A 20022-nucleotide genomic window follows, 5' to 3' on the forward strand; every position below is an offset into this window, starting at 1 on the left:
CTTATTTCCATCTTACCTCGGGTTTGCTGTGCCACTGATTAATTGAGGATTGGAACATTTCCAAATGTAACGGTTGGGGGAAATACATGCCATTTGTAAAGGGGGAAATTGGAATTAAAAAACGCCTTTCTGTTTATAGATGGGTAGAGAGTAGGAAAATCAGAGCAGTTTAAATTGACCCCGTTCCTCTCCGTGACCTTTCTGTTACTATTGCTCCCCATCATTTCCTACAGAACAGAGAAGACATGCCCCTGGGATTATTCCAATCCTGCTTCTCAGCAGAAGTCTTTCCCCTCCCTGTTCTGCAGGTTTTTATGAGGGATGCTGTAAACTGCAACTCAACCCCTCAGGGTTTCTGAAATTAAAAACAGAAAATGCTGGATCAACTCAGGGGGCAGCTTCTGAGGAGAGAAATAGTTTTTTTTTACACAGAGGGTGGTGAGTGCCTGGAACTCGCTTCCGGGGGATGTGGTGGAAGCAGGTACGGTAGCAATGTTTATGAGGCATCTTGACAAATACATAACTAGGTTAGGAATAGAGGGATATGGAACCTGGAAGTGCAGAAGGTTCCAGTTTAGACAGGCATCATGATCGACGCAGGTTTGGAGGGCCGAAGGGCCTGTTCCTGTGATGTACTGTTCTTTGTTCTTTGGAAAGGGAGCAGAGGAGGTAGGGCAGAGTACAAGACCAGGGATATGTTAGGGCACTGGAGATATTGACAAATTTATCCTGGATTTAAGACAAAAGGGAGGGCCACGAAGAATCCAGCACGAGTCTTCAGGATACAAAGAAATAACATTTATTTACAATAACATATATATATGCAGCAGCAGCAGCAGCAACTTCTCTTGCTGCTCACTCCTCTCTCTCTGCTGGTTCCAAACTGGCCAGCTCTATTTATGCAGGGAATCTGCTAATGATTTCTCTGCCCCCCCTCATTGGGGAAGCTCATACTCCCATAGGATTGTGGGATTGTCATTAGTCCCCATCCAGTGGGAAGCAGGCAGGTTATAACATCCCTCCCCCACAAAGTCCAAGGAATCCACCGAAGACCCTGTCGAAGGAGGGCGTCGGACTCGTTTTGCCGCAGGCCAGACACCATTTGCACGAGGCGCTGGATTGGGCGGTGTGTAACGAGATGGAGACCGGAGCTTCCGTGATGAACAGCGTAACGGTTGTCCATCCACGGCCCGTGGGCCCGAGGATTCCCCCTCTGAGGTGTCTTGTGTCTCCATCTCGGAGTCAGAGTCTGCTGCCTCCGTCATCTCGGCTTCTTTATCTCCACGCGGTTCTGTTACGACCTGCGCAGGCTTTGAGTGAGGCACCAGAGGAAGATTGTGAGGAATACTTTCCATTGTGTCTGGTCTCTGAGGCTGTAGAAATGAGCTCCTGGGGCGGGGAATCTTTGGAAGGGATGGTCTTCTGGACCGAACGTGGTCTACATGTTTGCGCTGGAGACGCACCTGGGCTTGTACCTGGTAAGAGATAGGGCCCGTTTGGCGAAAGATTATGGCAGGGACCCACTGGGCACCACCAGCAAAATTCCGAACGAACACTGGGTCAACGGGCGTAAACTGCCGAATCGGCCGATGCCGAGAAAATCTATTTCCCTATCGTTCTTGTGTGCGGCGTACTTTTGCGCCAATGTCCGGGAAAACCATGCTAAGGCAGGTGCGAAGTCTCTGGCCCATTAGGAGTTCTGCGGGAGCTACCCCAGTCACCGCATGGGGGGTGGACCTATATGAAAATAAAAAATGAGCCATTCTCGTGTCCATCGACCCGGAAGACTGCTTCTTTATGCCTCGTTTGAATGTCTGCACTGCGCGCTCCGCCAACCCATTTGAAGCCGGGTGGTAAGGGTCAGTGCGGATATGGCGTATGCCGTTAATCTTCATGAACTTCGCAAACTCCTCACTTGTGAACGGAGTGCCGTTGTCCGTGACCAGCCCCTCGGGGAGGCCATGCGTACTGAAAGACAAACGCATCTTCTCGATTGTTGCGCAGGACATTGTGCCTCCCATCTTATGCACCTCTAGCCATTTAGACTGGGCGTCGATTATTAGAAGGAACACGGATCCTTGAAGAGGGCCGGCGAATCCGCATGCAAGCGCGCCCAAGGCCACCCTGGCCATTCCCAGTGATGTAGGGGAAGCTTCTGATGCTCCTGGCAAATGGAGCAGTTTTGGGCTACCTTCTCAATGTCGGTGTCGAGGCCTGGCCACCAGACAACATTTTCATTTTAGTCACACCTGGATGCCCATTGTGCAAGTCTCTCAGTATCAGATCCTGTCCTTTTTCCAGGACAATCACACGCGCCCCCACAAAAGGATGCTGTCTTCCATGCTGAATTCGGACAGCTTGGAGGAAAATGCCCGCAACTCGCCTGGGAGCTGTCTATGCTGCCCACCATACAGGACTATGTGCCGAACCTTTGACAGGACTGGCTCCGTTTGGGTCCACTCACGGATCTGTGATGCCGTGACAGGCAAGGTGTCCATAAAATTTAGGATTGCAACCACCTCACCGGTCGTGGGGGTCGACATAGAGCCGGTCGATGAAGGCAATCGGCTCAGTGCATCGGCATTCCCTATCTGGGTTCCTGGTTTGTGCTCCAGAGAATACTCGTATGCAGCGAGCAACAAAGCCCAGCGCTGGATCCGTGCGGAATCAATGGGCGGTATTGGCTTATCCTTTCTGAAAAGTCCTAGCAGAGGTTTATGATCAGTCACGATAGTGAAGTGGCGGCCATATATGTACTGGTGGAAACATTTCCCTCCAAAGACCACAGCCAGGCCCTCCTTCTCGATCTGCGCTTACTTTTTTTCCGCTGCAGTCAATGTGCGGGAGGCGAAAGCTATCGGCCGCATGGTCCAGTTCTCCATCTTGTGGGACAGGATGGCCCCAATACCATACGGGGATGCATCACATGTGACGAGCAAAGGCTTTCCAGGATCATAGTGGGTAAGTAACTCAGACGACGACAATTGTTGTTTTACCCGTCGGAAAGCGGTTTCTTGCGGCTGACCCCAATCCCAGGTGTGATTCTTCTTTAGCAGAAGGTGCAACGGGGCCAGCGTAGTTGCCAGATTGGGGAGGAACTTTCCGTAATTTACGAGGCCGAGAAATGAACAAAGATGCGAAGTGTCAGTCGGGGCGGGGGCCTGTTGAATCGCACGCACCTTCTCTGCGACGGGGTGCAAACCTTAGTGATCCACCCGATAACCCAGGTAGACTACTTCCTTTGCCTGAAAGAAGCACTTTGTGCGATGTAAACGGACTCCAGCCTCCGAAAAGCATCTAAGGACAGCTTCCAAATTTTCTAAATGTTCCTACTCCGACATTCCTGTGATCAAAACGGCATCTAAGTAGACAGCAACATGCGGTAAACCTCTCAAAATGCCCTCCATAATGCATTGAAAAATAGCGCAGGCAGAGGATACTCCAAAGTGCAAACATGTATATTCACACAGGCCCCGGTGTGTATTAATCGGTACATATGGCCGAGAGGCAGGGTCCAGCTCCAACTGCAGGTAGTTGTGACTCATATCTAAATTTGTGAACCAGAGTCCGCCTGCAAACTTCGGGTAGAGATCCTCTATGCGAGGCATTGGGTATCGGTCGAGTTGGGAAGCCGTATTCACTGTAAGTTTATAGTCACTGCACAAGCTAACTGTAGGAGGTGGCTTCATTACAGGTACAATTGGTGCTGCCCAGTCAGCGAAACGGACGGGCCTGATGATACCCAAAGTCTCCAAACGAGTGAGCTCCCCTTCTACCTTCTAGAGCAAGGCGTAAGGCACCGGGTGCGCCCAGAAATAGCGCGGCGGGGCTCCTGGTTCGACTTGGATACGGGCTACAGCCCCTTTTATTTTCCCCAAACCGGGCTGGGATACATCTGGGTATCGGGCTGGAATACATCTGGGTATCGTCCTAGCACCTCAGTCAACCCTCCAGAAACTGTTTGGAGGATGTGCTACCACTGCAACCGCAAATGGTGCAACCAGTCCCGACCCAACAGGCTGGGCCCATGGCCGCGCACCACGATAAGTGGGAAACGCCCCTCCTGGCATCCATAAACAACAGGGGTCATCGTAGTTCCTGCAATGTCCAATGGTTCCCCCGTGTAGGTGGCCAACCTGGCCTGTGTGTCGGTTAATGAAAGGGTCTATATACCCTGCTTGATGCGGTCGAATGTCATCTGGGTGATCACGGAGACCGCTGCGCCAGTGTCCAACTCCATCTCAAGCAGGTGACCATTGACCCGTACTGTCACTTTAATGGGGGCCACACGTGGAGCTGCCACACAATGCAGCTGCAGGAAGTTGTCCTCCGTCTCCACGCCCTCGGGAGTAGTCACCGCAGGTTCATCCAAATGAAAGGTACGACCCCTCGGCTGGCCCCAATTTCAGTCGGAATGACGGTGCCTCTGGCGCCCCCAGGACCGGCGTCCATGACGGGGTCGGCGCCTACAAGTCTGACACGGACATGGGTCCTCATCCATTGGTTCTGGAGAAGGCTCCCTTCGGGGAGGAATGTCCGACGGCCACTGGCGTCGATCCGGACGTCGCCTCGCCCAAGGTACTGCAGGGGTGCGGGGGGACGCTTTCGGACAGAAGGTGTTGCGCCCCAAGGCATGCACCTCCATTCCCTGTAGCTCCTGCACTCCTGGTTCTGCGCTCTCTCGGGACAATACTATTTGAATGGCCTGTTGAAAGTCAATGTTGGTTCAGCTAACAACTTTCTCTGGGTGGCCGCATTGTTAATACCGCAGACCAAACGGTCGCGTAACATTTCTGATAAGGTCTCACCATAGTCACAGTATTCCGCAATCCTCCGTAGCCTGGATAGAAACTCGGCAAGCGATTCTCCTGGGATCCTCTCAGCGTGGATGGGGTTGGGTTAAAACGTTGCCCCACTAATTTCACAAGTTCATCAAACGTTTTGGTGTCTGGCGCAGCTGGGTACGTAAGGCTCCTAATCACCCCAAACGTACGCGGGCCGCATGCAGTGAGCAGTATGAGCACCTGGCGCTCGTTTTCGGTGATGTTGTTTTCCCGGAAATAGTCACTCATCCGTTGTGTGTACTGCTTCCAGCTTTCCAGCGCAGCATCAAAAACATCCAAACGTCCATGCAGAGGCATGATGTGATAGAAAACAACTTCCAACCTGTATCCAACAAAAATCCAGGGAGGTGGCTCCAGCAGTGTAGACAGCTATTCACTTTAACCCTCATCGCCAGTTTTGTGAGGGCCACGAAGAATCCAGCACGAGTCTTCAGGATACAAAGAAATAACATTTATTTACAATAACATATATATATACAACAGCAGCAGCAGCAACTTCCCTTGCTGCTCACTCCTCTCTCTCTGCTGGTTCCAAACTGGCCAGCTCTATTTATGCAGGGAGTCTGCTAATGATTTCTCCGCCCCCCTCATTGGGGAAGCTCATACTCCCATAGGATTGTGGGATTGTCATTAGTCCCCCAGCCAGGCAGGTTATAACAGTGCCATTAAGGGAGGAAGAATGCTAATAGTGGCAAAGGATGCGATAACAGAATGTATTCTGGGGAGCAGGGTAGCATGGTGGTTAGCATAAATGCTTCACAGCTCCAGGGTCCCAGGTTCGATTCCCGGCTGGGTCACTGTCTGTGTGGAGTCTGCACGTCCTCCCCCTGTGTGCGTGGGTTTCCTCCGGGTGCTCCGGTTTCCTCCCACAGTCCAAAGATGTGCGGGTTAGGTGGATTGGCCATGCTAAATTGTCCGTAGTGTCCTAATAATAGTAAGGTTAAGGGGGGGTTGTTGGGTTACGGGTATAGGGTGGATACGTGGGTTTGAGTAGGGTGATCAGGGCTCGGCACAACATTGAGGGCCGAAGGGCCTGTTCTGTGCTGTACTGTTCTATGTTCTATATTCTATGTATTAATGGACGCAACTGAGCAGCAAGGGACAGGTGACCAAGTGGGGGAGGGTTGGAGTTCTGTCGGGGACCTGACATAAAACTACAAAATGGAGGAGGGGTGTTAAGGTGGAGGGGGAAGTGGGGGCAGCACGGTGGTGCAATGGGTTAGCCCTGCTGTCTCACGGCGCCGAGGTCCCAGGTTCGATCCCGGCTCTGGGTCACTGTCCGTGTGGAGTTTGCACATTCTCCCCGTGTTTGCATGGGTTTCGCCCCCACAACCCAAAGATGTGCAAGTAGGTGGATTAAACACGCTAAATTGCCCCTTAATTGGAAAAAAATGAATTGGGTACTCTAAATTTACGAAACAAAAAAAGGTGGGGGAAGTTTACTGTCTAAAGTTGTTGAATTCAATGATGAATCCAGAAGGCTGTCATGTGCCTAATCAAAAGTTGAGCTGTTTTTCTTCCAGTTTGCATTGGGCACACTGGAGCATTGCAGGGATTCTATTGAAGTTTTTATCCCTTCTCACCCCTCACCCCATCACAACCTGAAGTCAAATGGGCATTTCTCCAACTTGAGGTTTTCCCAGTAATTCCCATTCTTGCCCTGCCAGAATTCCTTTCACGATATTTTTTAAGAGGCCCATTAAAACATTGTCTCACAAAGTTCACCATTCATGACATTATGCAATTATCTGTAAGTAGAGGCAAATTTAGAAATAACTTGGTCTTTTTTTACTAGAAATATCCAGATTTCTCTTTGCCTTGAGGAATTATTGTTCCAGTAACCCGGAAACTTGCTTTACTTTTTCAATACCAAAATAAAAGCGAAATACTGCGGATGCTGGAAATCTGAAATAAAATCATAAAGTGCTGGAAATATTCACCAGGACTGGCAGCATCTGTGGTGAACTCTGGGTGGGATTCTCCCATTCGGCGGCAGAGTGTCCACGCCGTCAGAAAGCCGTCGCGTTTCACAATGGCGTGAACGGGCCGCCGGGAGTACAGATTCTGGCTCCTACAGGGGGCCAGCACGACGCTGGAGCGGTTTACGCTGCTCCAGCCTCCCATCCCGGCGCGAACTGTGAGCCGCGGGATCCGCACGTGGTGGTGCTGTCGTCAACGAGGACATGCGCAGTGACGCCGGTGCCAACCCGCGGTGGCCTCCCTCAGCGCGCCGGCCCCGATGCAAGATGACGCGGGAGTTCAGGGGCCGGCGCGTAAGAAAATAGGCCCAGGGAGCGAGAGGCCGGCCCGCCGATCGGTCAGCCCCAATCGCGGGCCAAGCCCTTTCGGAGGTCCGCCCCCGGGGTCTGAGCCCCCCTCCATCCCCCACAGGCAGCCTCCCGACCCTGCGCGCAGAGTTCCCGCCGGCTGCGACCAGGTGTGGATGGCGCCGGCACGACTTTGCCTTTTTAGAGCGGCCGCTCGACCCATCCGGGCCGGAAAATCGGCGGCCTGGCTGCGTACAGCGGTTCTTGACCGGCGCCGTGCCAAACGCTCCGCGGAGAACCGCGTGCTGGCGTCGGGGCAGCGTGGCGCGGTTGCGGGGATTCTTCGGCCTGGCGCGGGGCTGGGAGAATGCCGCCCCCTGTTTCCCTCTCTCTACAGATGCAGCCAGCGTGGGTATTTGCAGTACTCTCAGCGGGATTCTCAGGCGGCGGGCAGTGCACCCACCAGCAGCACACCCACGCCCATGGGTTTCCCGAGGGCGAGGACTGGCCACAATGGGAAACCCTATTGGCCAGCTGGCAGAACGGAGGATTCCGCTGCCAGTGAGGGCATGCCGTGCCAGCAAACTGGGCTGGCAGGGGGGAGAATCCCACCCTCTGTTTTTAGCACTTTCAAAAAAAAAACTTTCTTAGAAAGCTCCAAATCGATAAATATCATAGAATCCATAGAATCCTGACAGTGCAGAAGGAGGCCATTTTGCCCATTGAGTTTGCACTGACCCTTTGAAAGAGCCCCACACCCAGGCCCACTGGCCTATCCTATCCCTGTAACCCCAATTAAACTTTGGGCACTAAAGAGAAATTTAGCATGGCCAATCCACTTAACCTGTACATTTTTGGACTGTGGGAGGAAACCGGAGCACCCAGAGGAAACCCATGCAGACACGGGGAGAACATGAAACTCCACACAGACAAGGTCGAAATCGAATCCGGGTCTCTGGCGCTGTGAGGCAACAACGCTAACCACTGCATCATCATACCACCCCTATCAATTGTCTAAAGATCAACAAATGTTCCTGGGACAGTGAGGCGGAAGTAGGAGGTCTTCAGGGTTCTCCAGAAGATAACATCTGCCAATGAAAGTTTACAATCAATTCATATCTCCGTGACAGATCAAGTAATCTGCCAACTGACACAGGCAGGTCCTCCGTGATCCAGGACACTGTTGTTAACTAACTGGGTGCTTTGACTCATTAATGAAAGTTGTGCAGGGCTCGACCTGTTACTGATGGTGGAAATCTTCAGATAGCCCTGTATGATTAATGGATAGGTGCTGTGAGCTGGAGGAACAGAAAGTGTATTCTCTTCACTGAGCGTATGGTACTGAAGTGGTCAGGTAATTGGCCCAGCAATGTGGAGGTCATGAGTTTAAATTCCACCATTGTGATGATGGCACAGTGGTTATCACTGCTGCCTCACAACTCCAGGGACCCGAGTTCAATTCCGACCTTGTCTGTGTGAAGTTTGCACATTCTCCCTGTGTCTGCATGGTTTTCCTCCAGGTGCTCCAGTTTCCTCCTGCAATCCAAAGGTGTGCAGGTTAGGTGGATTGGCCGTGCTAAATTGCCCTTAGCGTCCAAAGGTATGGACAGGTTAGATTATGTGATAGGATGGAGTGGGCCTAGGCAAAATGTTCTTTTGGGGGGGGTCAGTGCAGACTCGATGGACTGAAAAGCCTCCTTTAGGGGTGGCACGGCGGCACAGTGGTTAGCACTGCTGCCTCAAAGCGCCAGGGATTTAGGTTTAATTCAGGCCTCAGATGAATGTCTGTGTGGATTTTGCACGTTCTCCTGTATCCGCTTAGGTTTCCTCCAGGTGCTCAGGATTCGTCCCACAGTCCAAAGATGTGCAGGTTAGGTGGATTGGCCATGTTAAAATTGTCCTTTGTGTCCAAAGGGTTAGGTGTTATTACTGGGTTACATTGATAGGGCAGGGGATCGGACCTAGGCAGGTTGCTCTTTCTAAGGGTCAATGCAGACTCGATGGGTCAAATGGCCTCCTTCTGCACTGCAGAGATTCTATGAAATTCATTAAGTCTGGTCAGTATGAGCTGGCATCAGCAAAGAGACAATGAAAAGCTGCCATATTGCAAAACACAACTATTTTACTAATATGCATCACGGCTAGGGTCCAGGAGATTTGGCCTACACAGGACTTCAGTCCCACATTTTGTGATTGACTTTAAATGCTCACAGGGCAATGAAAGATGGGCAATAAATGTTGTCTCGACGCTGCCACTTGCGTAGCAATTAATTTTTAAAAAGAAATAGGGCAGCGCGGTAGCACAGTGGTTAGCATGGTTGCTTCACAGCTCCAGGGTTCCAGGTTTGATTCCTGGCTTGAGTCACTGTCTGTGCAGAATCTACACATTCTCCCCGTGTGTGCGTGGGTTTCCCACGGGTTCTCCAGTTTCCTCCCACAGTCCAAAGATGTGCATGTTAGGTGGCTTGGCCATGCTAAATTGCCCTTAGTGTCCAATAAGGTTAAGTGGGGTTACTCGGGTTACAGGGATAGGGTGGAGGTGTGTGGTTTAAGTGAGGTGCTCTTTCCAAGGGCCGGTGCAGATTCGATGGGCCGAATGGCCTCCTTCAGCACTGTAAATGTTATGTTCTATGTTCTAAAGTAGACTCTATTGTGGTAAATTAGCTGGTTCATCTCCACCAACACCTCTGTGTATAAGTCAGTTATGAATCAGTTGATAGCAATCTTACCTCTGAGTCTCAAGGTCCTAGGTTCAGGTCCCACTCAAGGGCTTGAGCATAACCATCAAGGATGACACTCCTGTACAATACTAATAAGCTCTAATAAGAACACAGAACAGGAGTAGGCCATCTGGCCTTTCGAGCTCATAGCTGATCTTTTGTGGACTCAGCTCCACAGAGGGAGTGTTGTATTGTGCAGGTACTATCTTTCAGATATGCTGTTAAACCAAGGCCTATCTGCCTGTTCTGCTGTATATATTAATGTCCTCATGATACTATTTTAAAGGTGGGAAGAAGAGTTATCCCCTGTGTCCTGATCAATATTGAACTTTCATTAACATTGTAAAAACAGATGATCTGGTCCAATTGCTGTCTGCGGGTGTTTGTTGTGTGCAAATTGACTGTTGTGGCTATATTTCAAAGGTACTTGGCTGTAAAGAGATTTGAGACATCCAGTGGTCTTGCAAAGAGCCATATAAATGCGAGTCTTTTATTCCTTTGTGCATTTGTGACCTTCATCTGCAGTGTTCGTCAACATCCATATAAGAGTTATGGTCAGCTAAACTGTGGTAAATCCCAATCACACTCCACAAGGGCCCAGCAGAAATTCTAATCCGTCTGGGTTTCTCAGTAGATCAGTTTGGCTACTGTTAAATATGGGGGTGGGTTTCTACACAGGTTAGACATCCAGCTGATCAAATGACAAATTCTTCCAAACACAGCAGAGAAATGCGGTGGATGTGAAAAGTGCAGCATAGACTGACTGAAGTATTACGAGGGACGGCTGTTTGCAAAGAGAGACTTTAAGTTGAAACACCCCAGAGCTGAAAATGCTCAGGAGTGACCTGATAATCAAGATTATAAAACATTTTGGCAAGGTAAATATTGATAGATTGATGGTAAATGAGGGGAACAAAGTGACGTTAATCAGATAACGACTTAGTGGAGAAGCTAGCAAAATGTGGTTTGATACAAATGTCAAATTCTATGCCATGAAACATTGTTACAGCGTTTTAATAGAGAATTAGATAGTTGCTTAAAACAGAATATTAGAGGGCACGAGAGGAGTAAGCGGCAGAGTAAAATTCAGACCAAAAGTCCGATAGAGAAAAACTTCAGAACAAACCAGATGGGGTGAATGGCTTTTTATCTTCGCTGTAGTATTACAGAGAGAATGATCCGGTCACTTGAATAATGTGATCAACATTACTGCTGTATTTATGGATAGTTATTTTAGAACATAGAACATAGAACAGTACAGCACAGAACAGGCCCTTCGGCCCTCGATGTTGTGCCGAGCAATGATCACCCTACTCAAACCCACGTATCCACCCTATACCCGTAACCCAACAACCCTCCCTTTCACCTTACATTTTAGGACACTACGGGCAATTTATCATGGTCAATCCACCTAACCCGCACATCTTTGGACTGTGGGAGGAAACCGGAGCACCCGGAGGAAACCCATGCACACACGGGGAGGACGTGCAGACTCCGCACAGACAGTGACCCAGCCGGGAATCGAACCTGGGACCCTGGAGCTGTGAAGCATTTATGCTAACCACCATGCTACCGTGCTGCCCCTAGTCAAAAGAATTACCATTTAATACTGTTTTTTTTATAAATTTAGATTACGTGATTATTTTTTTCCAATTAAGAGGCAATTTAGCGTGGCAATTCACCTAACCAGCACACCTTTGCATTGTGGGGGCGAAACCCACGCAGACACGGGGAGAATGTGCAAACTCCACAAGGACCAGGATTCGAACAGGGGTCCTCAGCACCATAGTCTCAGTGCTAACTACTGCACCACCGTGCTGCCCTATAATTTAATACTGTTAAGCTTAGCTGAGGCCACAACTGCAGATTTGAGTATGTGTGCTTGATGGGGAAGGGTATATCAGGAAACAAGGGGAATCAGGGGTGGCGCGGTAAACACATCGCCAGGGTCCCAGGTTCGATTCCTGGCTTGGGTCACTGTCTGTGCGGAGTCTGCACGTTCTCCCCGTGTCTGCCTGGGTTTCCTCTGGGTGCTCCGGTTTCCCCCCACAAGTCCCGAAAGATGTGCTTGTTAGTTGAATTGGACATTATGAATTCTCCCTCTGTGTACCTAAACAGGCGCCGGAATGTGGCGACTGGGGGATTTTCACAGTAACTTCGTTGCAGTGTTAATGTAAGCCTACTTGTGACAATAATAAAGATTATAAAAAGATTATATGCAGCACTAACTGTACTTTCTTCCAATGTAGTAATAATCAAATATATCCATCCTATGTTACTCATTGGGGAGCAAAAGCTCCATGTTAAAACATGAACAGTTACTCTGAGTTACATACCATAAAAAGCTCTGAAATGGAATAGGATTACTGTGCCAATGTGCTAGGATTTATCCAAGATTTGTTTACACGCCACATTGTTTTTTTTGGATGTTCCATAACCTTTTCTCATCACAAGGGAAGGCTCCAGGAGGAACATAATGACAAAGTTATTTTTGCTGTCAAAATAAGTGATGCCAAGATTTCTGTCTCATGCGTTGTAAAGTTCCGTCTAGACACCATCTGCTGGGAGAATATAAAGGACGACACAAGGATGCCGTACGCGGATCCTGCAACAAGTCCAGAGCAAAACTTTGACTCCCATCAAGTTCCTGGTTGCTGGTAAGCTTAAGTAATATGTTTAGATTTCTACCACCGTGCTGATGCTGCAAGTGAGCTTGTTCGGGCAGTTAACATAAAGTTGTCAGGCACCAAATTTGAGACAAATAGAATTAGGACAATAAATATTTGGAACTTCATATTACAAATCAGTCAGCAGTCTAATGTTACCCGGTCATGTTGCCAAAATATTTAGTACACAAACAAAAACGAGGGACAATATTTTTAGAGAGAATTTTTAGGCTTCATTCAAACAACATATATTGAGGCGTAAGAACAAATTGCTGGAAACACTCAACAGGTCAGGTTGCATCTATAGAGGGTAATCTGTGTATTCTGCATTTTGGATTTGGATTTGGATTTGCTTATTGTCACGTGTACTGAGGTACAGTGAAAAGTATTTTTCTGCAAGCAGCTCAACAGATCATTCCGTACATGGAAGAAAAGGGAATTAAACAAAATTCAAGAAAATACATGAGAATACATAATAGGGCAACACAAGATATACAATGTAACTACATAAGCATTGGCATCGGTTGAAGCATACAGGGTGTACTGTTAATGAGGTCAGTCAATAAGAGGGTCATTTAGGAGTCTGGTGACAGTGGGGAAGAAGCTGTTTTTGAGTCTGTTCGTGCGTGTTCTCAGACTTCTGTATCTCCTGCCCGATGGAAGAAGTTGGAAAAGTGAGTAAGCCGGGTGGGAGGGATCTTCGTTGGATCTTTAAAACAATTGGGTGTTGTGCTGAACTCATGCTTTATGTGACTTTAATTCCTTTTCTAATACAAGGGATTCCGTCTTTAACTGATGCTTTGCGAGTCGCAAGCCACAAACCTGTCCATGTCTAACTAAATATATTACATTGTGACAAATGGTGTTGCTACTACAGGGGCTATCGGGATCTTTTGTGCTTTATATTTGGAGCTTTCAGGATTTTCTTTTGACCTGTCCTTTTCCTGGGGAATAGCTGGCGAGTAGCCTTGATGACACCACTTCGAGTTTAACATTCTTTTAAATTTTGTTTTAAAATTTAGAGTATCCAATTTACTTTTTCCAATTAAGGGGTAATTTACTGTGGCCAATCCACCTATCCTGCACATATTTTGGGTTGTGGGGCGAAACCCATGCAAACACAGGGAGAATGTGCAAACTCCACACAGGCAGTGACCAAGAGCCGGGATTGAGCCTGGCAATTTGGCGCTGTGAGGCAAAGCAATGCTAACCACTGCGCCACCGTGCCTCAATGTTGAGAAATGTGAAAGCATTGTGAGGAGAAGAAACAGAAATTCAAAGAGCCAGAAATAAAGTTGAATAAGGTCTATTAGATAATATAAAAGGGAAATAATAAAGGCTTTTTATCAGCAAATAAAAAGTGAAAGAATATGACCACGCAAGCAGGTATGATGGAGGTACATTATGATAAACTGCAGATATTTAATAAAAACTTTACATTGGTTTAGTTCTTGCAAAATACTGGTGGGAGCAAGAACATAGACATACTGGAGAAGCTCAAGGAACAACTGATAGCATTAACTGCAGTGAAAAAATTGGATTTGGAAATATTAGCAGAAATTAAAGTGGATGAATCTTGTTGCCTGCCCCAATGGCCATTGAAAGGAGACAGAGGAAGGACAGAGACTGAGAATGCTACTGTCAACCCCTTTAGTGATACATTCTGTGATGTATGAGTAACCAATATAAAACCTTGTCAAAGAAAGGAATGAAGAATAAACTGGGCCACTACAGACCCGGGTCTGACCAATCATGCAACTTTGTTCCACCAACCCAATATATATCTAATTTCATCCCAGCTGTCTACAGCATCATCTTTATCTTGGGATTCATTGGGAACAGTGTGGTAATCGCCTTCCTTTGCCATCGCATTCATTTGAAAACTGATGCCAATATTTACATCATCAACTTAGCAACTGTGGGCAAACTTTTCAAATTCATAATTCACGACAATATTGGTGGCAATTTGGAAAAGCCTGGGACAAAAAGAAAAGCCAGCATGGATTTGTTTAAGGAAGGTTTTACAACTGTAATAATTTGAATGTGCTCATGACATTAAATACTATCTGTACAGGGAAGAGAGCTCCACAATTGCTGATCCCGGTAAGATACACAGCCAACAATGCATCTCTAACGTACCTGCTGGGGTGGCAAGGTGGTGCAGTGGTTAGCACTGCTGCCTCATGGCATCGAGGACCTGGCTCACTGTCCGTGTAGAGTTTGCACATTCTCCCCATGTCTGCGTGAGTGTCACCCCCGCAACCCAAAGATGTACTGGGTAGGTGGATTGGCCATGTTATATTGCCCCTTAATTGGAAAAAAGGAATTGGATACTCTAAGTTTAAAAAATTTTTTTTTTACATCTCTGATATGCCTGCTTCATATCACGCTGCATTTAGAACAGCCGATGCAGTAATAGCCCCTTCCATCTCCACTGAAAGCCCTGGGAATGTTTCTGATAAACCAATTATGTTCAGATCGGCATCTATCTCAAAAAAATTAATCCATGACCAATAAACAAGTCACGTTGCTCCTGGAATAAAGTTTCTATCCTCACAGATTTTAGTGAAAAAGTAGATGTGAACATAATGTGGAACCACATTCTGGTACCTGTGTCTACCTTCTTGCTAGGATTTTATTTTTAATTGGATCAAGTGCCTTTCACAAAAAAGGTTACTGGAGTCACATGTTTTTTTTAATTACTTTATCAGAGTAACAAAGCCAGAGCTCAGAGTGTGGACAGGGGCGAACCCCTAATCCAGCTCCTTGCCTGCTCCAAAAACCAATTCAAATTGAATCCAATTCATGGTCCCTGCAAGAGAGACATACCAGATCCAGGCATTACACCTGATCGCACGCCCATCTTAGCCAAAAGGCCGAGAAGGGATAGAGTCACATACGTTTTAAGCATGAGTCTTGCTCATTGCAAATCTAGATAACCTCTCGACGCATTTACATAAATGCAAACAGAGTTGAGATGTTTAAAATTTTTGCTCCTCACATTAAGAGTGTGCATTTTTCTCCTTGTATTAAGTGTGGATTGAAATGTTTCACAGGTTCAACAACCAATCGGAAATACTATCAGTCAAGATTGTGCCTCAACAGAGATGGACCAAATGCTTTCCACTCCCTCTGATGACTACATTCCAGAAATTGTTGTTGATACATCTTATTCATGGTTTACCACACCTTCCCTGCAGAATGGGTCTGACCAATCATGCAACTTTGTTCCACCATCCCAATATATGTCCAATTTCATCCCAGCGGTCTACAGCATCATCTTTATCTTGGGATTCATTGGAAACAGTGTGGTAATCGCCTTCCTTTGCCATCGCATTCATTTGAAAACTGATGCCAATATTTACATCATCAACTTAGCAATTGCCGACCTGGTTTTCTTATCCACTCTTCCAATTTGGGCAGTCTACAATGCTACTGGGTACAGTTGGCATTTTGGGTCAGTGATGTGCAAAATATGTAGCTCTCTTGTATCTCTCAATTTATACGCCAGTGTTTATTTCATTACATGCATGAGTATTGATCGTTACATGGCAATTCTCCACCCTTTTGGATCCCAGTCTAAGAGAAAATTGTGCCAAGTTCACTGCGTCATAGCCCTTGTATGGAGTTTGGCTTTAATTGCAACCTTTCCAGCCATCTACTTTCAAGGTGCCCATTATGTGGAGAAGATGGGAAACACAGTGTGTGAAATGGTTTACCCCCCACATAATGCCAATCGTTGGTCTGCGGCCATGTCTTTCTTGGAAAATACTCTGGGCTTCTGCATTCCCTTCACAGTAATAGGCACGTGCTATGGTTTTGTTGCCTATCATTTAATGAGAATGGAAGTTTTAGAAAAAAACAAATGTAAACGAGACAAGGCATTGTGGATGGTGATTACAGTCGTGTTGGCTTTTTTCATCTGCTGGCTGCCATTTCATATAGTAACATTTATGGATGCATTGTCAAAGATGGATTTTATCACCGATTGCCAAACCATTACTACGATCAAAACTGCAATGCCAATTGCCAGCTGCCTCGGTTTTGCAAATAGCTGCATCAACCCTTTTATTTACTGCTTTCTGGGAGATCATTTACAAGTACAGCTCACTGACCTGGCTCAGAGAGGGTCCTACAGACTCTACAACCAGAGGAGCTCGTCAACCAGGGTTAGCTCCCCTTCTGACAAGGACTGCGATACAGAGGATATTGACCTAAAGAACTTATGAGACATTAACTAGATTCCATATTGCCCCGTAGCTAAATTTTTATTGGTGGCCTTTTAATCTCTGATTTCCATAGATGTTTATAAATTCATAAGATTTAAGAGCAGAATTAGGCCATTTCGCCCATCGGGTCTGCTCTGCCATTCAATCATGGCTGATACGTTTCTCATTGGCTACCTACAATGTTACAGACCAAGAGCTGGATTGCAAAGTTAACCAGTGCATCTCCTCCCTCGAACACATGACCTATGAGCAGAAGGCCCGGCCTCCACCGTCCTTCCCGTTCTCCATAACTCTTCAACCCATTACCAATTAAAAATCTGTATAGCACCTCCTTAAATTTACTCACTGTTCCTGCATCCACTGCACTCTGGGGTAGCGAATTCCACAAGATTCACAACCCTTTGGGAGAAGTTGTTTTTCCTCAAATCTGCTTTAAATGTAAGGCTACCAAGAAAATGTACAGCTGATGTTAAAATCCACAACCTCGACATATATTGCAAATACAACATCATTATACACTTGCCTTTAAAGGGTGTCTAAAAATTATAAACTTTTTGATGGAATAATAGATGATTTGGATGAAAACTGGGAATTTTCAGGCAATGTTCAGCCAGTAAGTTTGTGTTGCTGCGGAACTCCCAGTATCATGGCCCATATATGTTGAACCTTATTACTTTTTAACTGATGCCATGTGTTTCTATGAGATGTTCCTCTGTGTGAAAGTTTCTCTCTCTCTGATGGACATTGTCAATATGCTAATAATGTAGCTTTGGTGTGTTATTAAGGAGAAACTGTTGCTTCCTTACAATCGTAAATTTTCATTAGTGATAAGTAAGCAGAGGAAGAGGATGAGAAAAAGCGGAATTTATAACTATCTGTACAAGGAAAGAAGACATATTTATATGACACCTTTTACCTCCTAAGGCTAAGTTTCACTGTTCTTTTGCCTGATATTCACCCTTTATTACAACAAATTATTTAGCCTTTGATGTTACGTAAACAGAAGGTTGTTACAAATGGAAGTGGATCCCATTGGAATGCAGTTGCAAGTGGAGTCCTTAAAGTTTCATATTGGAAACATTGCTATTCAACAATAAAGATCTCAAATAGAGCCAATTTCAAGCTTATGGATGCTACAAAAATTGGGTTTGGGTATGTCATTGGCAGCAGGCCAGTTTTGATCAGTTAGTAGCAAATGTCTTTTTAACGTGAACACAAATCTTCCTATCACCCGATTAGCAGAAATGGCATGTGTGGCAGGAGATGCGCATCAGGACCTTGGGAACGTCCTGATACACAGACATACAGGGAAATTGTTCGGGAGATTAACTCTTCGAACGTGCTAATTCCTTGCTGCCTGGGGCCCCCGCACAAATTTTTCCTACCCTGAGCTCACGGCAGAAACTTGGGCCAGAAGGATGGGATTTAACCTGCATACTGACCATGGAAATGTTATGATGTGGCGATGCCGGCGTTGGACTGGGGTGAGCACAGTAAGAACTCTTACAACACCAGGTTAAAGTCCAACAGTTTTGTTTCAAATTACTAGCTTTCGGAGCACTGTTCCTTCCTCAGGTGAATGAAAAGGTAGGTTCCAGAAACAAATATATATATAAAGATGGAAGACGATGCTTTGAATGCGAGCATTTGCAGGTAGAACATAGGACATAGAACAGTACAGCACAGAACAGGCCCTTCGGCCCTCGATGTTGTGCCGAGCAATGATCACCCTATTCAAACCCATGTATCCACCCTATACCCGTAACCCAACAACTCCCCCCCTTAACCTTACTATTAGGACACTACGGGTAATTTAGCATGGCCAATCCACCTAACCCGCACATCTTTGGACTGTGGGAGGAAACCGGAGCACCCGGAGGAAACCCACGGAGGACGTGCAGACTCCACACAGACAGTGACCCAGCCGGGAATCAAACCTGGGACCCTGGAGCTGTGAAGCATTTATGCTAACCACCATGCTACCGTCTTTACAGATCCAGAGAGAGAGGTAACCCCAGGTTAAACAGGTGTGAATTGTCTCAAGCCAATTGTCCTGAATTGTCCTGAATTGTCCTGGCTTGAGACAATTTTGTTTCTCTGTCAGTGGGAATTAGGAGAGCCTGGAGGAAACGGGCAATAGTGTGGGGTCAGTATTTCTTTGCAAAGAGCTGTAACGCGCCCAATATTGTCACTGACTGGAAGATCACGGTCGTGAAGTGTTAAAGGCCTCGGTGAGAATTCCAAGACTGTAACACGCAGATCAGAAAAGAGATTTAAGCTAATAGTCAATCACTTCTTGCAGTTGTAATGGTAAATGTTACCTCCTGTAAAATTAAGTTGAATATAGATAGAAGATCTTTGGGCCGTATATTGCTTATGTTCACACTCGGAGTATTGTTTTGAATTTTAAAAAACATATTTTTATTCTCCACCTTTTTCAAATTTTCTCCCAAATTTACAGCCACCAACAATAAACAATAATCAGTAACAATATGTCAATCTCCATATCAATAACAATGATCCCATCCTCCCACCAAACCCCAAACATTTGCTTGCATGTTCACACAAACAAATGCCAAAAAGGAATTAGGGATCACCCATAGTCGCCATTAACACACACAGCCCACTCCCCCCAACCCTCGCACCCAAATGCCCCAACTAATGTGCGATGTTGTCCAATTCTTGAAAGTGCATGATGAATAATGCCCATGAATTGTAGAACCCCTCCATCCTTCCCCTCAGTTCAAACTTAACCTTCTCAAGAGTCAAGAATTCAAACAGGTCCCCCCGTCACGCCAGGGCACAGGGTGGATAGGCTGCTCTCCAACCTATCAGGATCCGTGTTCGAGCGATCATCAATGAAGCGAAGGCTACAACATCTGCATGCGCACCTGTTTCCAACATTGGCTGGTCCAAAACCCCGATTATGGCTTCCTGGGGGCCCGGGTCCAGTTTCACGCGCACCACTTTATAAATAACCCTAAAAACCTCCTTCCAGTAATTCTCTAGCTTTGGACAGGACCAAAACATATGAACGTGACTAGCCCCCCCCCCCCCCCCCCCCCCACAACGTTCATATACATCTTCTACTCCTTCAAAGAATCGGCTCACCCTCGCCCTCGTGAGGTCTGCTCCGTATACCACCTTCAGCTGTATCAGCCCAAAACTCGCGCACGAGGTGGAGGCATTCACTCTCCGGAGCACCTCACACCAGAACCCCTCCTCCATATCTTCTCCCAACTCTTCCTCCCACTTTTCTTTGATCCCTTCCAGTGGTGCCTTCTCCTCTTCCAAAA

General features: G+C 46.9%; 1 protein-coding gene across 1 annotated transcript; it reads left to right on the plus strand.

Moving 5' to 3' along the window:
- The first annotated feature begins 12417 nt into the window (after positions 1-12417).
- Positions 12418-17842, plus strand: LOC119952475 (type-2 angiotensin II receptor-like). Its single transcript, XM_038776269.1, has 2 exons — positions 12418-12488; positions 15554-17842. Exon 2 carries the CDS (start codon positions 15605-15607, stop codon positions 16724-16726), a length of 1122 nt encoding a protein of 373 aa, XP_038632197.1. The 5' UTR covers positions 12418-12488; positions 15554-15604; the 3' UTR covers positions 16727-17842.
- The last annotated feature ends 2180 nt before the right edge of the window (positions 17843-20022 follow it).

Source organism: Scyliorhinus canicula, chromosome 17 (genome assembly GCF_902713615.1).
Source record: "Scyliorhinus canicula chromosome 17, sScyCan1.1, whole genome shotgun sequence".
Classification (NCBI taxonomy): Eukaryota; Metazoa; Chordata; class Chondrichthyes; order Carcharhiniformes; family Scyliorhinidae; genus Scyliorhinus; species Scyliorhinus canicula.

Bases quoted from the DNA above. Each gene is read 5' to 3' on its own strand.
- LOC119952475 (XM_038776269.1), top strand. From the start codon at position 15,605: ATGGACCAAATGCTTTCCACTCCCTCTGATGACTACATTCCAGAAATT.